The sequence below is a fragment of the Pteropus medius genome, unplaced genomic scaffold, assembly GCF_902729225.1.
Source record: "Pteropus medius unplaced genomic scaffold, Ma_sr-lr_union100, whole genome shotgun sequence".
Classification (NCBI taxonomy): domain Eukaryota; kingdom Metazoa; phylum Chordata; class Mammalia; order Chiroptera; family Pteropodidae; genus Pteropus; species Pteropus medius.
Window position 1 is genome coordinate 14,536,762 of NW_024346062.1, and position 22,526 is coordinate 14,559,287.

Here is a 22,526-nt window from a genome sequence, read left to right on the forward strand (position 1 = left end):
TCTTTTTTTTTTTTTAAGCCAGCTTGTTTTTACCGACACCCTCCCAAGTTCAGCAGCAAATCAAGCACACCAATAAGAGAAACCAAAAACTTGTCCTATAGAGCCACCTTCTGCGGGGAAAAGACTTCTAAGGGCCAACCTGTTGAACAGTTAGAATCAAATAAAGCCTTACCCAAATAAGACATTTGCTACTTCAGATGCGATGGCAGAGGCACATTTAATACTATGAAAAATCACAGTGATAAAGTATGACAAAAAAAAACCAAAAACACACACATACAATTTCCTAGCAACCAGACTCAAAGACATGGAATATTATTATCTAATAGATAAAGAATTCAAAATAACTGTTATGAAGAAATTCAACCCACAAGAAAACTCAAGCAATTCAGTGAATTCACGGAATAAAATTAATGAACAGAAGCGGTACTTTAACAAAGACTGAAATTATAAAAAAGAACCAAATAAATTCTGGAGCTGAAGAATTCATGAAGTGAGATGAAGGATGCATTAGAAAATCACTGGAAATGGAACAGATAAGATTGAAGAAAAATTAAGCGATTTGAATGATAGGAATCTAGAAGTGATTCAAGTGGAAGAGGAGAGAAAATTAAGACTTTTTAAAAGTGAAGAGACCCTATGAGCACTATCAGACTCCATTATGAAATCCAAGTAAGAATGGGTATGCCAGAAAGAGAAGAGGGAGCAGAGCACTTACTTAAAGCAATAATAGCTGAGAACTTCCCAAATCTAAGGAACTAGACATAAAAGTTTCTCATGAAGCTAATAGAATAGCTTATTATTTCAATGCAAAAAGATCTTCTCCAAGATACAATATAATAAAACTATCAAAATCAATGATAAAGAATTTTAAAGGCAGCCAGGGATACAAAGAAAGTAACTTACACAGGACCCCCCATTCTGCAGATTTCTCAGCAGAAACTCTATAGGCCACGAGTGAATGACATAGTAAAAGTACTGAAAGATAAAAATTCCCAGCTAAGAATGCTCATTCTGGCAGAGTTATCCTTCAGATATGAAGGAAATATAAAGGCTCTCCAGAGAGAACCTGAAGGAGTTCACCACCATTAGACGTGCCTTTCAAGAAATGCTGAAAGAAGTTCAAGCTAAAGAGCAAAGAGAGAAGTATATAAAACTGATTACGGTGATGGTAAGAATTAGAAAATGCTAATTCTATTTTAGAAAAGTGTGTTAAACAATTATATCATACTTCAATTTGTAACAAAGTCACAGCATAATATGTATCATGCCAAAAATATAAAAAGGGAAGAGTAAAAGGATGGTATCTTTATAGGCAAATGAAGATAAGCTGCTGTCAACTGTAAAAGGACTATTTTATCTATGAGATGGTTTTTGGAAACCACATAGTAACCGCAAGGCAAAAATTTACAGCAGACATGAAACATAAAACAGTAGGGGAATGAGAGAGAATGGAATACTACCAACTTAATAAGGTAGAGAGAAACAGAAGGAAAAACAAAGGAGATACAAGATAATCAGAAGGCAAAAGATAAAATGATAGCAGTAACTCCTTAGATATCAATAATCACCCTAAATGTGAATCAAAAGGCACAGTGTCTGGAAGAATAAAAAAGCGAGACCCAACTATTTGCTGCTTACAGGAGACTCATTTCAGCTATAAGGACACACAGAGGCTCAAAATGAAAGGATGGAAGATAATTTTCCAAGCAAGCGGAAACCAAAAGAAAGTGTGTATACCATACTTATGTCAGACAAAATAGACTCAAACCAAATATGGTTACAAGAGACAAAGAAGGTTATATAATGATAAAGTGGTCAATACATCAAGAAGATGTACCAACTGTAAATATATATGCTCCCAACACCCAAGCACCAAAATGTTAAGCAAATAATAACAAATCTTAAGGAAGAAATAGATAACAAGAAAAGTAAAGGACGTCAATATCATATTAGCAGCAATGGATAGATCAACTAGACAGAAATTCAACAAGGAAATGTTGGCATTGTGCCATCTTTTAGAACAAATTAACAGACATATAAAGAACGTTCCCTCCAACAGCAGCAGAATGTGCATTCTTCTCAAGTGCAAATGGAACATTCTCCAAGATGGATCATGATAGGACACAAAACAAATCTTAGCAAGTTTAAGGCTGAAATCATACCAACTATACTTTCTGACCACAGTGGCATGAAACTAGCTAGAATTGAACAATTCTAGAAATTGTTCAATTGAACAATTGAAACTAGAAATCGAGAAGACCTACAAATATGTGGAAATTAAACAACATACTTCTGAACAAACAATGGGTCAAAGAAATAATCAAAAGAGTAATAAAAATTATCTCAACAAGTGAAAAATGGAAATATATCAAATATTATGGGATGCAGAAAAACAGTTCTGAAAGTTTATAGCAATAAATACATATACTAAGAAACTAGTAAGATCTCAAAAAACTACACCTCCATGAACTAGAAAAAGAACAAATTAAGTTCAGGGGCAGCAGAAGAAAATAATAAAGATCAGATTGGAAATAAAAAAAAAGAGACCAGAAAAAAACAATAAACAGGATCGATAAAACTAAGAACTGTATCTTTGAAAAGAAAAAATTGGCAAACCTTTATCTAAACCAGGAAATAAAAGAAGACTCAAATATTAGAAATGAAAGAGGAGACATTATAACTGGTACTACAGAAATATATAGGATCATAAGAAATTCCTATGAAAAATTATATGCCAACAAATTACATAACCTAGAAGAAATGAATACATTTCTAGAAATGTACAACCTGTACCAAGACTAAATCAGGATGAAACCGAAAATCCGAACATACCAATAGAGATTGAACTACTAATAAACAAAACTCATAACAACAACAACAACAACAAAACAAACAGGATGAGACAGCTTCACTGGTGAATTCTATCAAACATTTGAAGAATTAACACCTATCTTCCTCAAACTCTTCCAAAATATCAGGGAGGAAGGAACAACACTTCCAAACTCATTTTACGAGGCCCGCTCTACCTTGATACCAAAACCAGGTAAAGATACCACAACAAAACTATAGACCAACATCTCTGATGCATATAGATGTAAAAATTCTCAAAATATTAGCAAATCAAATTTAAGAACACATTAAAGGATTATCCACCATGATCAAGTGGGATTTATTCCTGGGATGCAAGGACAGTTCAACATATGCAAATCAATATCACATAAATAAAATGAAAGATAAAAATTACATGATCATCTCAATAGATGCAGAAAAATCATTTGATAGCATCCTTTCATGATAAGAACTCATAAAAGATAGGGTATAGAAAGAACATACCTCAACATAATAAAAGCCATATACAGCAAACCCAGAGCTAACATTATACTCAATGGAGAAAAATCAAAAGCTTTTCTTCCAAGATCAGAAATAAGAAAAGAATGCCCATTCTCACCACTCCTATTCAATAGAGTCCTGGAAATCTTAACTAGATCAATTAGGCACGACAAAGAAATAAGACATCAAAATTGGAGAGGAAAAAGCAAAATTATTGCTATTTGCTGGTATGATTTTATATATAGAAAATCCCAAAGAGTCAAAAACACACATGCATTGGAACTAATGAATGACTTCAGTAAATTTGCGGGATAAAAAATCAACATACAGAAATCACTTACACTCTTACACATTTAAAGATGAAATTTCTGAAGAAGAAAATATTCCATACATAATAGCATCAAAAACAATAAAATACTTAGGAATAACTTTAACCAAGGAAGTGAAAGATTTGTAAACTAAAAACTATAAGAGTTTGATGAAAGATAAAGATGATATAAACAGATGGTAAGACATGTTTATGGATCAGAAGAATTAAATAACGTTGTTAAAAATGTCTGTTCTACCCAAAGCCATCAAAAGATTCAGTACATTCCCTGATCAAAATTCCAATGGCATTTTTCACAGAAATAGATAAACAATCCTAAAATTTGTATGGAAGCACAAAAGACCCCATATAAGCCAAAGCAATCTTAAGAACAAAGCTTGGCAGCATTACACTCCCTGATTTCACATTATATTACTTTTATAATAATCAAAACAGTATAATATTTACACAAAAATTAACTTAGAATTGATTAGAAACTTAAACATAAGACTTGAAACTATAATGCATGGAAGAAAACATAGGTACTAAACTTATGGACCTTTGTCTCAAGAGGATTTTTTTTATGAACTTGAGCAAGGGAAGTAAAAATAAAAATGTTTTGTTTTGTTTTAAATGTCAAACTAAAAAGCTTCTGTATAGCAAAAGAAACAAACAAAACAAAAAGACAACCAATCGAATGAGAGAAGATATTTGTAAACAATACCTCTGATAAGGGGCTAATATTCCAGAAGGAGAGCTCATACAACTCAACCACAAAAAGACATCTAATTTAAAAATGGGCAGAGGATCTGAACAGACACTTTTCTCAAGGAGACATACAGATAAATGAAAAGATTCTCAGCTTCATTAGCTATATGGGAAATGCAAATCAAAACTACAGTGAGATACCACCTCACACCTGTTAGAATGACTTGTTAACAGTAAGAAATAAGTGCTGGAGAGGATGTGGAAAAAGGGAACCCTCATACACTGCTGGTGAGAATGTAAACTGGTGCAGCCTCTATGCAAAACAGTATGGAAGTTCCTCAAAAACTTAATGAGAGATATGACCCAGCAATCCCTCTTCTGGGAATCTACCCCAAAAATTTGAAAACACTTATTTGTACAGATATGTACACTCCTTTGTTCACTGCAGCATTATTCACAATAGCCAAGACATGGAAACAACCTAAGTTTCCTTTGACTGATGATTGGATAAAGAAGATGTGGTGTATACACACACACAATAGAATGCTGCTCAGCCATAAAAAAGAAATACAGCCATTTTGAGACAACATGGATCTTGAGAGAATCACACTAAATAAGTCAAACAGAAAAGGACAAGAACCATATGATTTCACTCATATGTGGGATATAAAAAAAAGCAACAAATAAACTCACAGACAATAGTATGGTGGTTACCAGAGGGGAAAGGAGGACGGGAGGAGGGTGAAGAGGGTAAATGGGGTCAAATATATGGTGACAAAAGGAGACTAGACTTTGGGTGGTGAGCACACAAGGGATATACAGATAATATAAAATTGTATACCCGAAACTTATATAATGTTATTAACCAATGTTACTCCAATAAATTAAAAAAAAAATTTTAATAAACCCACCACCACCACCAGTATGGTATTGGCATAAAAACAGACACATAAATCAATATAACAGAATAGAGTGCCCAGAAATAAACTCATGCATATAAGGTCAATTAATTTATGACAAAGGAGCCAAGAATATACAGTGGGAGAAAGGACAGTTAATAGTGCTGAGAGAACTGGACAGCCACGTGCAAAGTGAAACTGGATGACTATCTCACACCATACACAAAAATTTGCTCAAAGTGGATGAAAGACTTGAATTTAAGACCAGAAACCATAAAACTCCTAGGAGAAAACACAGGCAGTAAGCATCTTGACAGTGTTTTTAGAGATGATTTTATGTATTTGACACTAAAAGCAAAGGCGACAAAAGCAGAAAATAAATGAATGGGATTATATTACACTAGAAAGCTTCTGCACAGCAAAGAAAACTATCAGCATCACAGTGAAAAGGCAACCTACTGAATAGGAGAAAATGTTGACAAATCATATCTGGTGAGGGTTAATATCCAAAATACATAAAGAGCTCAGACAACTTAATAGCAAAATATCTACCCGATTGAAAAATGGACAGAAGATCTGAATATATTTTTTCCAAGAAGATATACACATGGCCAACAGGTACATGAAAAAGTACTCAATATCACTAATCATCAGGGAAATGCAAATCAAAACCACAATGAGGTATCATCTCACACCTGGTAGAATGGCTATTAAAAAGATAAGAAATAACAAGTATTGGCCAGGTTGTGGAGAAAAGGGAACCAACCTTGCACAATGTCAGTAGGAATGTAAATTAGCCAGTTTGGAAAACAGTATGGAAATTCCTCAAAAAATTAGAGAACTACCATATGATCCAGCAATTCAACTTTTGGGTATTTATCCAAAGAAAACAAACACTAACTTGAAAATATATGTACACCCCCAGTTCATTGCAGCATTACTTAACAATAGCCAAGATACAGAAATGAGTGAAGTGTCCATATATGGATGAAAGGATAAAAATGTGATGTATATATACACAATGGAATATTACTCGGCCATAAAAAGAATGAAATCTTGCCATTTGTGACAACTTGGGTAGACTTTGAGGGCATTATGATAAGTGATATAAGTCAGAGAAAGACAAATAACATGATCTCACATGTGAAATCTGAAAAAAAACAAAGGAAAAAACAAGCTCATAGATTGATGGTTGCCAGAGGCTGGGGTGGGTCAAATGGATTAAAGGGGTCAACAGGTACAAAATTCCAGTTATAAAATAGATGGTGACTATAGTTAATAAGTTGATCTTAAAAGTTCTCATTACAAGAGAAAAGATTTTTGTAACTATGGTGACAGATGATAACTAGACTTATTGTGATGATCATTTCATAATATTTACAAATATCGAATCATGTTGTATACCTGAAATATTATATATCAATTATACCTCAACAAAAAACCAAGATAACAAGAAACTGGACTGAGAATTAGTTGCTCATGCCATTAATTTCAAATAGATTAATTTGCTTATTATCTAATTTTAGTTACAAAAAGTTATATGATCAACCCTTGAATAAAAAATAGAAAGCATAACCCTATGTGCTGAGTGGATTAGCTGGCCAGCAATGCCCTCAAGTACAAGAAAAGGATGAATCACCATAGAATGAACAGTACCATCCAAGAACACCTATGTATTTTTTTTTTTTCTTAAATTACCTTGGCCTTCCAAAAAAAAAAAAAAAAAAAGCCTAGAGTTAAAAATTTTAAATCACTTAAGGTTATTTATAGCTTATAAACTTGAAAGGGGAAGAATTCGTAGTGTTTTGGCTAAATGAAAAAGATACTTAGAAAGGATCACCTTACTTTCCCCCACTGACTGCAATCTTTTGCCCCTTTAATTCTGAGAAGCCCATTTCCTTATAATGGTTAATCAGTTTTGATATTTAATCCAGCAAAGAGCTCATCGATAGTTTTGTTTTCTCTTTTAGGCAAAGGAGGAAATCTCCAAGCCAAAAGCTGATGAAAAAAATAAGAGTTAAAGTTCACATTATTTGGTAAGTTGGTGTTTGTTGTAAATGAAGCCAACCGTACCTTCTACCACCAACCTGTTATAGGTGAGAGAAGCTAAATCTATTTCTCTTTATACTATTGGCATGAAATGCACATCACAAACTCTATAGAGTAATTCACTGAAAAGCACTGAATGGGATGATTATGGTACTGGAATGTTTAAAAATCTTAATCTTATAATTAAGAGCTCTTTAAAATATTAGGCCAGGCTCTTAAAGAAAATGACCATTTAGAAGATCTATTGACTCTATGAAACCCAAATGCTCATGATTGCAGGTTACTGCAGCAAAGCAAATTAGCATGTTGTGTTGTTACCTCTTATAGTGAAATATATATTGATAATCCCTAAAATACCAACACATGGTGGGTTGAGAGAAGTAGAGTCTGGTGGAATTACAGGTTTTTTGGTGGACAAGGGCAAAGGAAAAGATTAATAGCTTTTGTTTTGAAAAGTAAAATACTATGTTTGATTCTACTTTATGTGACTGAAGAGCTCCTGTGGATGAGGGAATCTTATTCTAAGCCATAATAAAAAGCTTATGACTGTTTGCCAACCAAAAGCCTAACGTATAACAAAATGTAGGTTAAAATGGGTTAGGCTCTCTTACCATGATCTTTTTTTATTTCCTATAAAGTGGGAGGATACTAATTAGAACTGCTCCAAAGATTTTCTCCAAAGTTAAAAAATAAAAAGATTTCTATTAATAATCCACTCATATTTACTTATAGGAAATTCATTCTTGTTGTTATACAGTACTCCTGCTAAATGTTATATTTACTATACCTTGTAACCCCAAAATTTACACATGAAGTGATTCACTGGATTTTTTTCATTGACTTTTTCGAGGTATCTGTACATAAAACCTTCGGCTGGCGGATGGTGACTTTTGAAGAACTTTGGCAACAGAAAATTTTCTGGGTGGCTTCTAGACAGTGGTATTTGTTGAGTCTTTTGACAACCTAAACATTGGTCTGTTATTCTTTTCCCAGAAAAAAATTGAATTTGCCTGGTTCAACTGCGCTATTGTACTGAGTATTAGTAAACTGAATTTTTAAAAATTGCTCTCAGTTGGGAGAGAAAGGAACTTTATATTTCTAAGAGATATTTGATAGTTTCTTAAAGCAACACACAAAAAAGAAGAAAAACCTTTGCAAACTTTTGCACATTCTACACATAGTGCCTGTAAATCTCATCAGTATTTTCAGTTTGCACTTAATTTTTTTGTTGTTAGCATTTGGAAAACAATGCTTTAAGCATTCTTTAATATTCTGATTTCTCATTATCCCTTTCTCTTGGGCTTTTGAACTGTATTTGATGTTTCTTTGGGTTTATGTTTATAAGTCAAACAAAAAATGTTGTACAATGGGCACATATCTTCTCTTGGGCTGCTATATAATAAATTAATAACCTGGACAGACCAGGAAGCACCACACCCCTTTTCAAGTCTAACTCTTTGTCAGAGGCTAGGACTTCTGCACCTTACAGCCAGCACAAAGCAAACAGACTTGAATCAAATCAGAAGAACATAATACAGATTATATGTCACTGCATAGAAAGTTCCAAGAATAATAAAATCTACTACTTAGAATATTCATATTGCTTGAACATTGTTGGTTTACTGTGTTAAGCTGTGCTTTCCATTCTCTCCATATAACCTGACAGCAATTGTTTGCTTAGAGCCATTGCCACACCAGTCTCTGTACTGTATAGCATCTCTGGCTTTATGGAAGTTAGGTTTACAAGTACAAAACCAAACTTCTGCTTTAAAAAAAGAAATCTGAAATTTAAAAATTTGCTTTTCCTCCCCACAGCAACTTAAGAACTAGGCCCTGATATCCTACAATTTTGGATTCTCAGGTCTTTCTGAATGAATTGGTTATGAACATAGCACTGATGTCATTGATGGGATTTTGATAAGTATTTAATTTCATCTTTACTTCCTGGTAATGAATACAGGAAAAGACATCAGGTACATATCATAAACTGATCTGGAATCTGTTTCAGAGGGCACGGACTTCCTTAGCATCTGTTTAAAGGTCTTATTTATTAGGACTTACTGACTTCACTAAATATATCACCAATACTATGTAATGCGGGCTGGAGGGGCTAGCAAAAATAAATTTGTAATGGGCATCAAATTTTGTTGATACGCTCTAAAAATTCTCTTTAAAAATCATGGACATACCTATGGGATTTCAAACATCACCCACTTTAAATTCTATGTCTCTATCACATCAGAGATGTATTTTCTGATTCTAAATCTAGGAAATATAGGCGAGTATTATGGTGCCTAAAGAGGCCTTTTCAAAGCACTGACCAAAAAAAAGAAAAAGAAAAAGAAAAACAAAAAACACGTTTCCAGAGGAATTTTAACTATGTATCTAATTCTTCCATTTGGATAGTGTAAAGTGTTTTTTGTTTGTTTAAAAAAGAAGTGAAACCTTTGACATTGACAGATGTATTTGCAAGGATGTGGCTGCAGTATTACTAACTTCCATGCATATATAGAATATTTTTAAATGACATACCAAAATCCAGAGATTTCAGAAATGCCTATATAAGGTAAAAATGTAAGGTACTCTGAATATGCCTTTTTGTTCATTAGGAATGTCTTTAAGACTTGGGTGTTTGCTGGTAATTAATGATGACCTGAGTAAGCGATAAGATCTAAATCAGTACTTTCTTACCCATCTAATTAGGAGGAAATAACTCAAATATATGCTTACAGGAAAATAAAAGACAACTTTTTATTAACAAAAAAGGGTTTTGCACATTGTTGTGGCAATATTGTATCCAGTTAGGAAATGGACTTATCCAAAGACAAATGAAAATAGGTTCTTCAGGTGACCAAAACTGAAAATCACTATTACCATGTTTCATTAGTTAAGATACAAAATATAATTAAAGAAAAATATTTTACATTAAAATCTTGGCTTTGTATGTTTTTTTTTTTAGAAGAAAAATACCTAGGGGTGGAAATTACCAGTGATTTGTTTTTATTTCTCAAACAATTAAACCATGCAATATTTATAAAAATGGAATTATAAGCACATTTATGTTCAAAAAGGTCACTATTCCTAGTGAATTAGTACACATTTTGACATTTTTCATCATATTTCTTTACCTTGAAAATTCTGCAGTATATTTAAAACTCACAAAGACTTCAATTCAAAGACAATACATTATCTTCACTTGAAGTAATATAAGCAAGTGTTTTCAGTTTCACAATGCATCATCATTTACTGGAGCCTCCACAATGATTTGTTGGCAATAAACGCCAATAACGAGTTATTCAGGAATTATAAATTAGGCCAAATAACATGTAGGTAGAGGAATCCCACCTACCTAAGGATTAACAGCTCTCAGGTCCAACTTCAAATGAAAGGTTTCTCCTCTAGACCTGAATTTTACTCTGCTGTTTCAGAAGGGACACTATCAGTCAGGGTCCCTGAGGAAATAGATGACACACTCAAGTTAGGATTGTCTGAGGAGGGTTCTACAAAAGGTTTTTTTTGTTGTTGTTTTTTGTTTTTGTTTGTTTTTTAAACAAACGTAGGGGCAAGGATATATGGGAACCACAAATACAGCCAGGACTAGTAACAACCAGGCTCTCACTTCACCCTTCATCTTAAAGGGATGAGATGAGGAAGTAGTTACTAAGATGTAGAGATGGAAAACGCATGGACAAGAAGGCCACTCCCCTCAGAGCTGAGACCTTCAGTAGAAGCCAGTCTGAGGGGACCTGCAAGGGAACTAGGGAAATAAACACCCCACCTCCTCTTACTTCCACCCCAGCTCCATCTGCCTTCCTGCAAGACCGACCAAGAGGGCAGGAAAGCCCGATGATGTGGCCCTACAAGTAAGAAAGCAGACCAGGCTTGTTCCAGCTTAGTCACTGATCTGGGTGGTCACTCACTGTTCAGTAGTCTCCACTGTTCAAAGTGTTCCGAGAGGGCGGACAAAAGAGCTTATGAATGACAAACACGTGGGGAAGAGCGGTCTGGAGACTGTCGGGTTTAAGTATAAAATATAAAATGAGAATAAGATACTGTATTCCTCCACAGTGGGGATGCCACCTTGGGTTTACACTGTGGGGCAACACCTGTAAATGAAACTCATAATAGGACTAATCAGATGGATAAGGCGTTGAAGCGGGAAGTATCTTCAGCAGAAGCCAAAACAGCCATCTCTAGTTTGAAAATATTCACATCTGACAAAATTTTGGCAATTAGAGATCACAGGAACCGGCAAGGAACGAATTGTTACAGCAGTTCAGGCTCTTGGTTTTGGAGCCACAGTCTGATTTTATCAAAATTCTTATCCATCCAACGTATGTTTTCCTCAATGGTTTCAATTGTTTGTTGGACACAACGGAGCTGAGAACCATTTTCTTTCAAAGAGCTGAAGAATCCTTTTACCTTGTGAGGAAAAATTGGGTTTTTAAAATTTTGCTTTATTATGTTACACAAATAGAAGTTCAGGCTAGTTAAAACTGAAGCCAAAATTCCAGTATTTGTCAAAATTCTATATAGAAGGCAGCGCCAGGTGTCTGGATACGATTATGTACACAAACTTAAGCTACGTGAAATGAGCTCATGCCCCATGATGTCAAGTTTTGTTTTCTCTTTGTAGTTTTTGTATTCATTCACAGTTGCCAGATTCTAAAAGACTTCACTGTTTACCATTTTATAATTAAGGTTTAATTGAGTGTGTCTAATGTCTGTCATATACACAGATGCAAACTTAAACTTTTTTCAACATGACATCTAAGAGCAGAATGTGCAGAGCATCGTCTTTGCCAAGCAAAACAGTTTCAACCACATAAGCACAGTCTTTCTCTGTGGGCCTGGCCTGTGTGTTGTGATAGAAACACTGTGGGGAATGGAGTTCTTAGCAAGTTACAGTGGTAATACGCCAAACTTTGCCAAGCTTTTGTTATCCTAAACCACAATTCATGTGTTGTTCCCTCCAGATAAAATCCACACAAAATTCCCCATGGTTTTAGAGAGATAAGAGACTCTCGGCTATCTCCTTGAAAATATTTTTGTTGTTGTTTTGGCTGGGTATCTTAGCCCCTTTAAGCTCGCATGAGGGATAGGCTAGCTTTGCCATAGCATTGATCATTGTGCTATTCTGTTTCACCTTAAAGGGTTCTTAACCTTTGCCCATAAATTTTCACAGCATTAATCCATCAACTTTTGATTTTGTAGACAGGAAGCAAGTCTAGGCCAAGATGTAGTATTAATGCAGCATAGATTCCAGAGAGTTAATTCCTGAAAAATCCATGTCAGAATTCATGTTATGAGTTTGGAAATAATAGGGTAAGAATGGGTTTTTGGAAGATCAAATTCCAATTTTAAATAATGCAAGGTTGTTTTAAACTTCTCAGTGCAATGAGCTGGAGGCACGCCCACTATAGCAACCTAGAACACACTTATTCTACTTCGCTGTCTTGCCTTAAGTTGTAGCTCAAACTACTCTTTCATACTCTCAGAACTCAAGATTTATATTCAATTAAAAATCGCTCTGGGTGCTCTTCGACAGTCAGGCCACATCAGTAATTTTGCCAGTTGGTCAAATTACTTAATCCTGAAGGAGCCTGTCATGATGGTACCACTAAAAACTGACCTGTAAGAGCTGTAACAAAGCCAGCTGTTAACCCTTGCCTTTACATTTTTCCTGACCCAAAATTCTCTCTTCCATCTGCCTTGGGAAATGCTGCATCTCGTCAGAGAATTTGATTCAAACCTGCCTCGAGAACATTTCCTGTGCAGTAAACAGCAGGCCATAGAGATAGAAAAACAAGTTTATCCCACTAACTTATCTGACCTTGAACAAAGGATTCAATTTCTCTGAGACTCAGTCACCTCATTTGTTAAACAAGGGTCAGAGCAATGGTGAGGCTGTAGTTATGTAACACAGGTAAAGTTAAAACCTAAAACCCTGCATGTATCAGGGACTCAGCCTCATCCATTTATTCATGAATATTTCCTCTGGTATTTATTCATCCCTTTGCCCTAATTACCATGCTAGAACTGAGGATGAGGCAGTGAATCAGGCAACCACCCTATCCTCATGGAGCTTAAAGTCTACCTGGGGAGACAAGCAGTAAACTATTGTTACTATAAACTATTGTTACTATAAACTATAGTTTATAGTAACAATAGTTTATAGTAACAATAGTTTACTGTAACAATAGTTTACTATTGCTGTGAAGAAAATAAACTGGGTCTATGACAGTAACTGAGGAGGGCGGGGTGGCTTACTTTAGACAGAATGGTCAGGAAGCTGATACTTGAGCTGGAGCCCCTAAAGGAAAAAATGAGCCTTTCCAGTGGAAAGCTGGGGAAAAGAACAAGCCTGTCAGAAGCTTAGGCTTAGGGTCAGGAGAAACAGCTGGTGGCCCAGAACCAGGAGGAGGCTGAGTGGCTGGAGTGTTGTGAGAGTGAACAAGGAGAGCAAGCGAGAATTGGCCCGAGAGGTGGGCAGGAGTCAGGTCATCAGGCTTGTGCACATGGGAAGGAGAGGTTTGAAATTTATTGCAAGAGCATTAGTCAGGGTTTCAAGAAGAGGGTCAGTCATGGGCTGATTTTCAGTTCTAAATGTGGAAAATGGTTTAGTTAATGGCAAAGTGATAGGAGGGAGGCCAGTTAGGAGGCTATCACCAGAGACCAAGCTAAAAATAGCAAAGGCTTGAATGGAGTAAGGGGCAGATACATATGCCAGAGACAGAGCCAATAGGACTTAAGGATGAATTAGATGAGAGGGGAAGGAAGAGCTCAGGTTGGCTCCTATGTTTTAAATGTCAGTAGGGTGTGATCTATTATGACAATATCTCAGGCTCTTTCATTTCTATGCCTTGCCTCAGGGTTTTTGCTCCTGATGTTTCCTGTGTACACAACACTCTCCTCCTAGATATGTGCATGTCCTTTACTACCTGCTCAGATGTCCCTTAACCTTCCTATAAAACAGCACCATTCCCTACCCCAGTCACTCTCATCCTTGCTTTATTCAGTCTTCAACCTGACATAGATTGTTTGTAACTGTCTGATTCTTAGATTTATTGGTAGAAACAACAGGGCAGGCGCTTTGTCTATTCTGTTCGTCCTCATAGCTCAGAACTTAAAACCATGCCTGCCATATCGTAAGAATGTAACATCTCGAATGAATTAATGAGAAAACGAATGAACAAGTGAATGAAGGAAATGTTTTGCTGGTCTATCGACAGCTGTCTAACTAGTCACAGCCTATGACTGTCATCACAGAGAATGCCTCTGCTATAGACCTCGCTGGAGCTCAAGCCTGAAATATAATGTGCGTGTTAATTTCACAAGCCTGGGTGAGGCTACTGAAAACTGGACTAAAGCTAGGGGATGTGATATTTTTGCATTTTCAAAGCACTCTCCCTATATTAAGCTAGATTATGGTGTGACTATACAATGGAACTATTTCTAAAAGATATTAGGCTCTCGGTTTTTATCTAACTGCAACATATTTTTAAGCAATGTAGATTTGTTCTACAACTTTACTATAGAAAATATTATAGAAGGGACACAAAACAACTATCCATACATCAAATTCTTCAGAACTTAAGACTTGGAGAAAAGTCTACTTTTGTGGAAAACTTATATGTTCCATGGTTCCCTCTTACCAGACAATGAGAATAAATCATACTGTTTTCTCATTTTTCTTTGACTGCTAGGAAGTTGTGATAAATTTAGGGTACAGTTGCAATAAATTATCCTCAGCATAAATCCTTAATACGGTTACCTCTTTCCATTATGCAGCTTTTTGTTCTTTAACATTTCTTTTATACATGGACCTAATAAGTTGCCTAAAATTCTTTCTGAAAGTAGATGGCATATAAACAAGTGCAGGAAATCATGAACTTACAGAGTGGAGAACTAGATCCCAGACCTGCCTCTTTTACAATAGGGAGATGATCACTTCAGTTATTTATACCCTTTAAGATCACTTTTACCATCCGAAAACAGAGACTAAGTGTTTCAAGTAATTTTAAGCCTTAAAATTTTTAATAGTAAGGCTAAGACTTCTTAATGTGTTTGGGAAAAGGCACAGTTTTCACTTGTTCATTTGTAACTGATTTTCATTTATGTCAAAACACCATATAGCATCCAAAAAGAATATCTACTAAGTGACAAAACCTGTCTCTCTAACTCATCACACCCTTATTTTGTCTATCCCATATTTATTAGCTAATTATCACTTAAGTTTAAAAAGATTTTTTCTTTACCTCTTCAAGCCGTGCTCTTGTGGAGAATTGATTTGTTGTTCCTATTACCATGTAGGCTATGGAAGATGAGCCAAGTTCAAACCTAGAAACGGAAATTGTCAAAATACATTGTGAAATATTTATTCTTTTAAGATATTTTTAAGTACCTCGCATATGTTACAGCATTTAACTAAAAACTGGTTAGGCATGAAAAACACAGACATGATGCTCACCCTTCAATGGGTTAAGATCTACTTGCAAAAAATATATACCAATAGCTAAATAAAAGGTAAAGTACCCCCCCTCCCCCAAAAAAGAGAGAGAGATAGAAGAAGTAATGCTACCTGAGTTAGACAAGGACAGGTGCAAACAAGTGAACGTGCTGAGGAGGGAGGCTTCAACTGGGTCAGTGCGTGCAGGAAAAGGACTGTTCCAGATAGAATGGGAAACTTGACTATCCAGCTTTATTAGCTAGCAATGAATTAGAAGTTTATATTTTCTATGCATATTTTAAGTAGCTCTACCTTTCTTCAATCAAAAAATCCCTTTAAGACTATTACTGTTGTTTTACAAACAAAGCAAAAACAAAGCAAGATTAAAGAACTTTTCCAGTCATAGCACAATTTTTGGCACTACTTACTTTTCTACAAGTTTATTCCAGTTTTCCCTCAGAAACTGCCAGGCCAGTGGATATCCCACCGGGTTTCTACCAATAAATCTAAGAATATCTGGAAACTCTTGAGTTTTTATCATATCTCCCTTAAAACTTTGGTCTAGTAGCCTAGAATAATAAAAGAAGAAACGTTAGCAATGAACAGGCCCTGAAAAAGTTATAAATGATTTCAATAAAATTATCTCTGAAAAAAAAAAAGTTAATTTGCCAATAACAAACACAAAAAAGATAAATAGGTAACCAGAGCCCTGATAAACTCGTTATAGCTACAAAATAAAAACTAACATATAGTATTTATAATACCCATTCTCATATATTCTCTCATTTGCTCATAAGCATAGCTTAAAAGGGTATATTTACTATATATTTCTAAATGTGTTATTTAAAAAATACACATATATATACTCCTTTAAATGTTTTTCCTAACACCTGCTTCCTCCTAATTATCATACTCATGTGTGCCCAGGAGAATAGGCAATTCCTGGTCAGGACAGATGCTGTAAGGACCTGAGCTAATTTAATTCTTCTTGGCCACGTGAACATGAGTGAATTACTCACCACTGAAGCTTTTCCTTATTTTGGCTACTACAGAGGGCAAATTCAATTTGGTTTTTCTCTGTATTGGACAAAGAAGACTGATATTTCTTATAAAGAAAATCCCATCCTTCAGAGGTCTGGGCCCCCACAGCAAACACTGCCAAGGTCACATCACTGGGCAGTCTGTGAAAAAGAACACACCTGGTAAGAATCTGAGACAAAGGAAGTGTGTTTGGTGCAGAATGGTGACCAGTTATGAACTGATAAAATGGCCCCATGATCAGAGAAATATACCTAGAAATAGAAACAAAAATAACATCTTTCCTTGTTACACTTTATGAAAGAAGAGAAAGTAACTAAAACTAGGTTGTAAGTAGCAGTCTCACAAACGTAATGTGAAATGCCACTTTTATAAATACCTAAGTATCTAACATACTTTAATGATGCTAGGTGACTCAATAGGCAGTCACTTTTTAAGCCAAAAGAAAAAATTTAAACTAGACTCAAAAAGTAGTTCATGAACAGAAGTCAAGAATCCAGTAGGACCACCGTTTGTCAGCACTTCTTTAAATAGAAGCATGTATACTGTTGGCTTAGTATATCCTAGAGCCTTTCACCTCTAACCCTACTTGCTGTTTACCCTGGACCTGTGTATCACCTGGGACTGAGAAAAGCCTGCGTGAGAGAGGGTTGAAAGGCTGTTGGGGCTGCCCACCTTGCTGTTTCTGCCTCCAACCCCTTTGATCTCCATCTGATGGACATTTTTATACAGAAAACAATAAAGATTTCCCTCTCAAAAAAAAAAAATTGAGATTTAAGCCCCAAATATAAAAAGAATTAAGTATAGCAAGAATTAAAATTCCAGCTATAGGAAGATCCTACTTTGCTTAGACCATGTCGGCAAATACTGTGCACCCTCTGTCAAGGACTCTGGAGACCACTGTGAGATGTGTTGCTTCTTCTGTTCCTGTCCAATCGGGCTGTCTCAGTTCTGATAAGGTTTTTTATCCTTGGCTATACAAAATGGGAATTATTCTAATTCCATTGTAATTCTCCAGATATTTGGCTTCTGTGTATAGAAGTTCCTTCCTGGCATTTCTTAAAACAAGGTGAGAGATACATAGATATATCTTAAAATTTTATTTTCCCAAAAAGAGCAGCAGGAGAGTCTTGTCTATTCTTTTTTTCTCACAACATTTAGTACTGATTATGGAATGTAGAAAAGATACCCATTACATGAACAAACTGGTAGTTTGGTAAGGACAGACCTCAAATTTCCATTGGCTTCCTTCCACTCTCTGAAATAGCCTTCTGCCCTTTGCACGCAGGGCTGATACCTGCGCACACAGGCAAGGAGGAGGAGCTGACTCCGCAGCATTCTCTCTGAGACTGAGCCATCGTCAGTCCAAGTCTGTTTATCAATGAGGTTCCTCAGCAGCCTGATGAGAAAGGCCTGAGGGAAAGCCACATGTGTCACCAGGACTGTCACAGGACATCTCTTATGTTAAATCTAATCCAATATACCCTCAAGCAATGGGGAATATTTTTTAAAGCTTAATGTAACGCTTATTTTTAAAACCATGCAGTTCTGTTTATATTTAATTATAAAAGGAGTCAAAAACAAGAAATAATATTTTAGTGTTTACACAACAATCTTGTATAAATTTGTCTTTATCTACTTAAAATCAAGATAAACTGCCACTTTTAAAACAAACTAAAAGAGACAGTTTATATGATTACATTTTTAGAAAAAATTATACAACAGGACTCTATCACATCTTGCCAAAAATAAGTTTTGTGCTGCTTCTTCAAGCACCTGAGTCTCAGAAAATCTTAATAGCAATCATCATAATACAGAAGTAAAATAAAGGATCTACATTAAAAAGGGAATAACATCCATGAAAATTAAATCTCATAGTGCTGTACCTATTTTTAGTGCCAAAATGAAACCAAAATCTTTGCTAGTCAATCCGAATACTGAGTTAATTTTGATTTACTTTAATATATATCAAGACATATATATGCACACAATGATAAGAACTCTTTTCCACATCCACACAAAGCAAATCACTTACGTAACTACTCAGTTTATTTCAGGCTTTTACCTTGAATTGAGTTTCCACTTCATTCATATCTCTTTTCTCCATTAACTTATACATAGGTATCAGCTCATCCAAACCTTGGAACACGGGCATAATTTCAGTTTCATGTTTCAAGTACAAGGTTAAATCCAAGGCTTTTTCAATTGGCAGCTTTCCAATGCTGATCAGGAGACACCATGGTTAGTAGTTTAAAAAAAAATTCAGCAAAACTTTTTGTTTCAAAAGACATTTTAACAACCTTCCAGCAAAAAATTCAATCAGATATAAATGTCCCTTATAAATAATTATATTAGTATCTTTTCTGTCATGAATAATAACACAACAGTGGAGGAAGTTTCTCAAACAGCTAGGGCTAAACTTGTGGTTAAGACAAAACGGAAGCATGTCAGTGTCTGTCCTATGAAACGCTGGACTGTGTGCTGAACTTCCAGAGTAAGATGGGGATTTTTATCAAAGATCTTTCAGGAAGCCTGGTAAGACAGATTGCCACTTGGTCAACAGTATGAGTCCCTGGGATCAATACATACTCTTCTCCATTCCAAAAAGAAACTGAATTTAGATATAAACTCTTCATTATAGAAGGTTGGTATTAAAAGGCTCAGTGGTAGGGCATATGCTTATATAAGTAAACACAAAACCCTCTAAGATTTGAGCACTAGTATGCTATGGAGGGGAATAGTTTTAGGCATGAAGAAATAGCTAGGCAATCCCTGTCTTTATCCCCCATTACTTTTGGTAACCTCAAAAAGACCCAGAAAAGGACGAATGCAACATTTGGAGCAGAAGGACATAGGGTATGATGAAAATTATAAATTATTCCTTCCCACCTGAGTGATTCCCCTTAGGACTTCAGTTCTGCCTAAAAGCTAAAGAAGTTGTGAGTTTTAGGCTTGTCTACCATTTCCTTAAAAACCATCGCCATGGGGCAAAAATTAGAGTGAACACTATGCTCAACAATGAAAAGGTCATTTGGTTGGGCCAAATTTTATGAGCTGTAATCCATAAAGACGCAGTGAAGTCCTGGTATCTGGGTGGGGGAGGGGAGAATCCCTCCTTTAGTCAAGAGATGATGCAAACAACTTGGGCCTGGGCCACTGGGTATTCTGAGAAGGCGTCACGATTGTTAAAGACCCAGCAGGGGAAAAACCTGATGTGTTATAGCAGGCCTGAGAACGTGTAGGACCAGGCTCCAGGGACTAGGCAAGGGGCTCCTCCAGGATATTGGTCTCCTGGTTTTCTACACTTCTGCCTCAGTGTGATCTGAGTTGTTAATGGAAAAGATTAAAATACAGATTCCGTCCTTTACCTTAGCCAGCAAACACAGACAGGAGGTTAACCATAGGCTTAAAGCAACCTTGGATTATTAGAAGAACTTAGGGGAAAACACCCTTTGACTTATTAGCAATCAATAATTTTCATCTTTAGAAATTAAGAAAGCAGGTGATAACACACCTGCTTTCAGAACTAAACCAAGACCCTGAGGAGCTTGTATTACCTGACGAGCTGAAATGCATTGTTAATGAGACTGGCTCGATCATTACTGCTGATTGCTGTGTGTGTTTCTTTTAAAAGGCCAGTCAAAGAATCCCATCCATCATCCTCATAATGCACACTGTAATAGCCATTCATTCCCACATTAAATTTGATCCATTCCACCTCTTCTGGGAGGATGAGCACATCTAGAGCAAATAAAATAAATCATAACTTCATTTTCTCTTGACTGATGAAAGCTCTTCTGATCACAGACTGGACCACACAACTAAAAGGCAAGTTCAATACTGAACAATTTCAATACTAGAATGAGTTTCATATTGAATACATTTCTTTTAGAAACCAGAAAACAGCTTCTCAATAGACAAAAGCCAACACTAGCTTCAGACATCAATTCTGTGAGATTAATATATCTATGAGAAGAATGCAGCCACGTTCCAGGCCATACGTACTATATAACCCAGCGGTGTTAACAAAGTAATGGAGAATTTTCACTAGTAATCTCTCCCTCTTCATAATTCAACTGTTTTAATCTCTACCTGGCAAGAAACTAGCCTTTTTTTGCAACCAGGCAGTATTTTCAAACCTATATCCTTCACTGGAAATTGAAAACTAAGCATTTGCTGAGAATAAAGACTGGCCTGATTCTTTTATTTTAACCTAGATAAATAACCAAAGAAACTTAGTATCTAAATCCTGCACATTTCTGTAGTTCTGCCCTAAATTAACCTAGTTACCTTCCCAACAAATTACCTGTTTTTGTCTTCAGCAAAAATCTATGGGTGGAGTCTGATTTGCTGGTGATGAACGTTAATGGAACATGCCACATATACCTAAAAGAACAGAGGATAATGGTTCATTTGTTGATTCAATTTAACAAGCAGGCACTAAATCACCTGTCATGTGTCAGGCACTAGCTAAAGAAAGAATGGTACCAAAACTGCAATAGCCAGGCGATTAAAACATCCCCAGCCTGTTTTCCAAGTACTATGCATCCTTCTTGAGTTACTTGAGTAGAGCCAGGAATTTGGGCTCAAGTGAGCCCTGTCAGCCTATAGTGTTTGGTTGATTGGGGTTCAGAGGGCCTATTTTAAAAATTGTGGCCACTAGTAATGTCATATACGAAGAACATAAAGTTTCTAGGGAATTCCTAGTGGGATGCATAATCTGAACCTGATCATGAAGAAACAGCTGAAACCCAAATCAAAGGACATTCAGCAAAATAAATGGCCTGTTTTTGCCAAAAATGTCAAGATCAAGAAAGACAAAGACTGAGGAGCAGTTTCAAGGAAAAAGGACTAAAGAAATGTGACAATTAATACAATGTGATCCTAATACTGAATTCCGAACCAGGATTTTTTTCTTTTGCTATAAATATATTATTAAGACAGTTGGGAAAATCTGAATAAGGTTTGTAGATCAGATAACAGTATTGTATCAAGTTCATTTCATAACTGATATTGTGCTATGCTTATATAAGTGAATATTATTTTTTAGGAAATACTACAGCGAAGTATTTTTGGGGTAAAGGAACATCATTTCCACAACTTACTCTCAAACAGTTAAAAAAAAATATATATATATATACACACACACACACACACACTCTCTCTCTCAGTTAAATATATATATATATATAGCATAAATGTAGAGATATATAAAGAGAGCATTTTTTTGAACTCTGATATTTTAGATTTTATGTCTGTATCTATACAGACATAGAACAATATACAAAGAAGGTGAGAAAGAATGATAAAGCAAATGTGGTAAACAACATATAGCTGGATAAAGAATATATGGGAATTCTTTGTACTCTGCTTGCATAAGTCTAAAATTATTTCAAAATAAAAAAAATCTTTAACTAGTGTCCATCTAGGTTCAAATTGCAGTGTCTCATTTCCTGTGATGTCCTTCCATAGCATTAAGCAGACAACAGTTTCAGGATTTAACTTAGACTTCCAAAGAAGAGAATCGAGTCTTCCATAATTCCCAGAAATCACCTAAATGTTTGTTCTAGCTCCAACCCAAATGCCAGGTACTATTTGTAATTTAGGTGCAATTACTTAGATTGGAGATGCTTTCAAGCAAGTCACCGGAAATCACCATCCTATCAAACTATAAAACATGAAAATGTTAATATAATTATATATCATTAGCTTTACTGAGATGAACCAAGGTTTAGAGCTACCT

The 22,526-nt window shown here is 35.6% G+C and overlaps 2 protein-coding genes across 15 annotated transcripts in view; one reads left to right on the top strand and one right to left on the bottom strand.

The window, feature by feature from the left end:
* The window catches only part of CAST (calpastatin), a 103,804-nt gene extending 94,186 nt beyond the window's left edge, over positions 1–9,618 (top strand). For all 13 annotated transcript variants that reach the window (XM_039875153.1, XM_039875156.1, XM_039875157.1 and 10 more), the window contains 2 exons: positions 7,218–7,283; positions 8,147–9,618. In XM_039875153.1, the coding sequence (XP_039731087.1) occupies positions 7,218–7,268 (51 nt within the window). In that variant the 3' untranslated portion in view covers positions 7,269–7,283; positions 8,147–9,618. The remainder of the gene's footprint in view (positions 1–7,217; positions 7,284–8,146) is intronic.
* A 415-nt stretch (positions 9,619–10,033) lies between these two features.
* ERAP1 (endoplasmic reticulum aminopeptidase 1) overlaps positions 10,034–22,526 on the bottom strand; it is a 31,834-nt gene continuing 19,341 nt past the window's right edge. For both annotated transcript variants that reach the window (XM_039875151.1, XM_039875150.1), the window contains exons 12-19: positions 21,090–21,169; positions 20,341–20,524; positions 18,849–19,005; positions 18,012–18,196; positions 16,765–16,926; positions 16,174–16,314; positions 15,555–15,636; positions 10,034–11,718 (exon numbers count right to left, since the gene is read on the bottom strand). In XM_039875151.1, the coding sequence (XP_039731085.1) occupies positions 11,563–11,718; positions 15,555–15,636; positions 16,174–16,314; positions 16,765–16,926; positions 18,012–18,196; positions 18,849–19,005; positions 20,341–20,524; positions 21,090–21,169 (1,147 nt within the window). In that variant the 3' untranslated portion in view covers positions 10,034–11,562. The remainder of the gene's footprint in view (positions 11,719–15,554; positions 15,637–16,173; positions 16,315–16,764; positions 16,927–18,011; positions 18,197–18,848; positions 19,006–20,340; positions 20,525–21,089; positions 21,170–22,526) is intronic.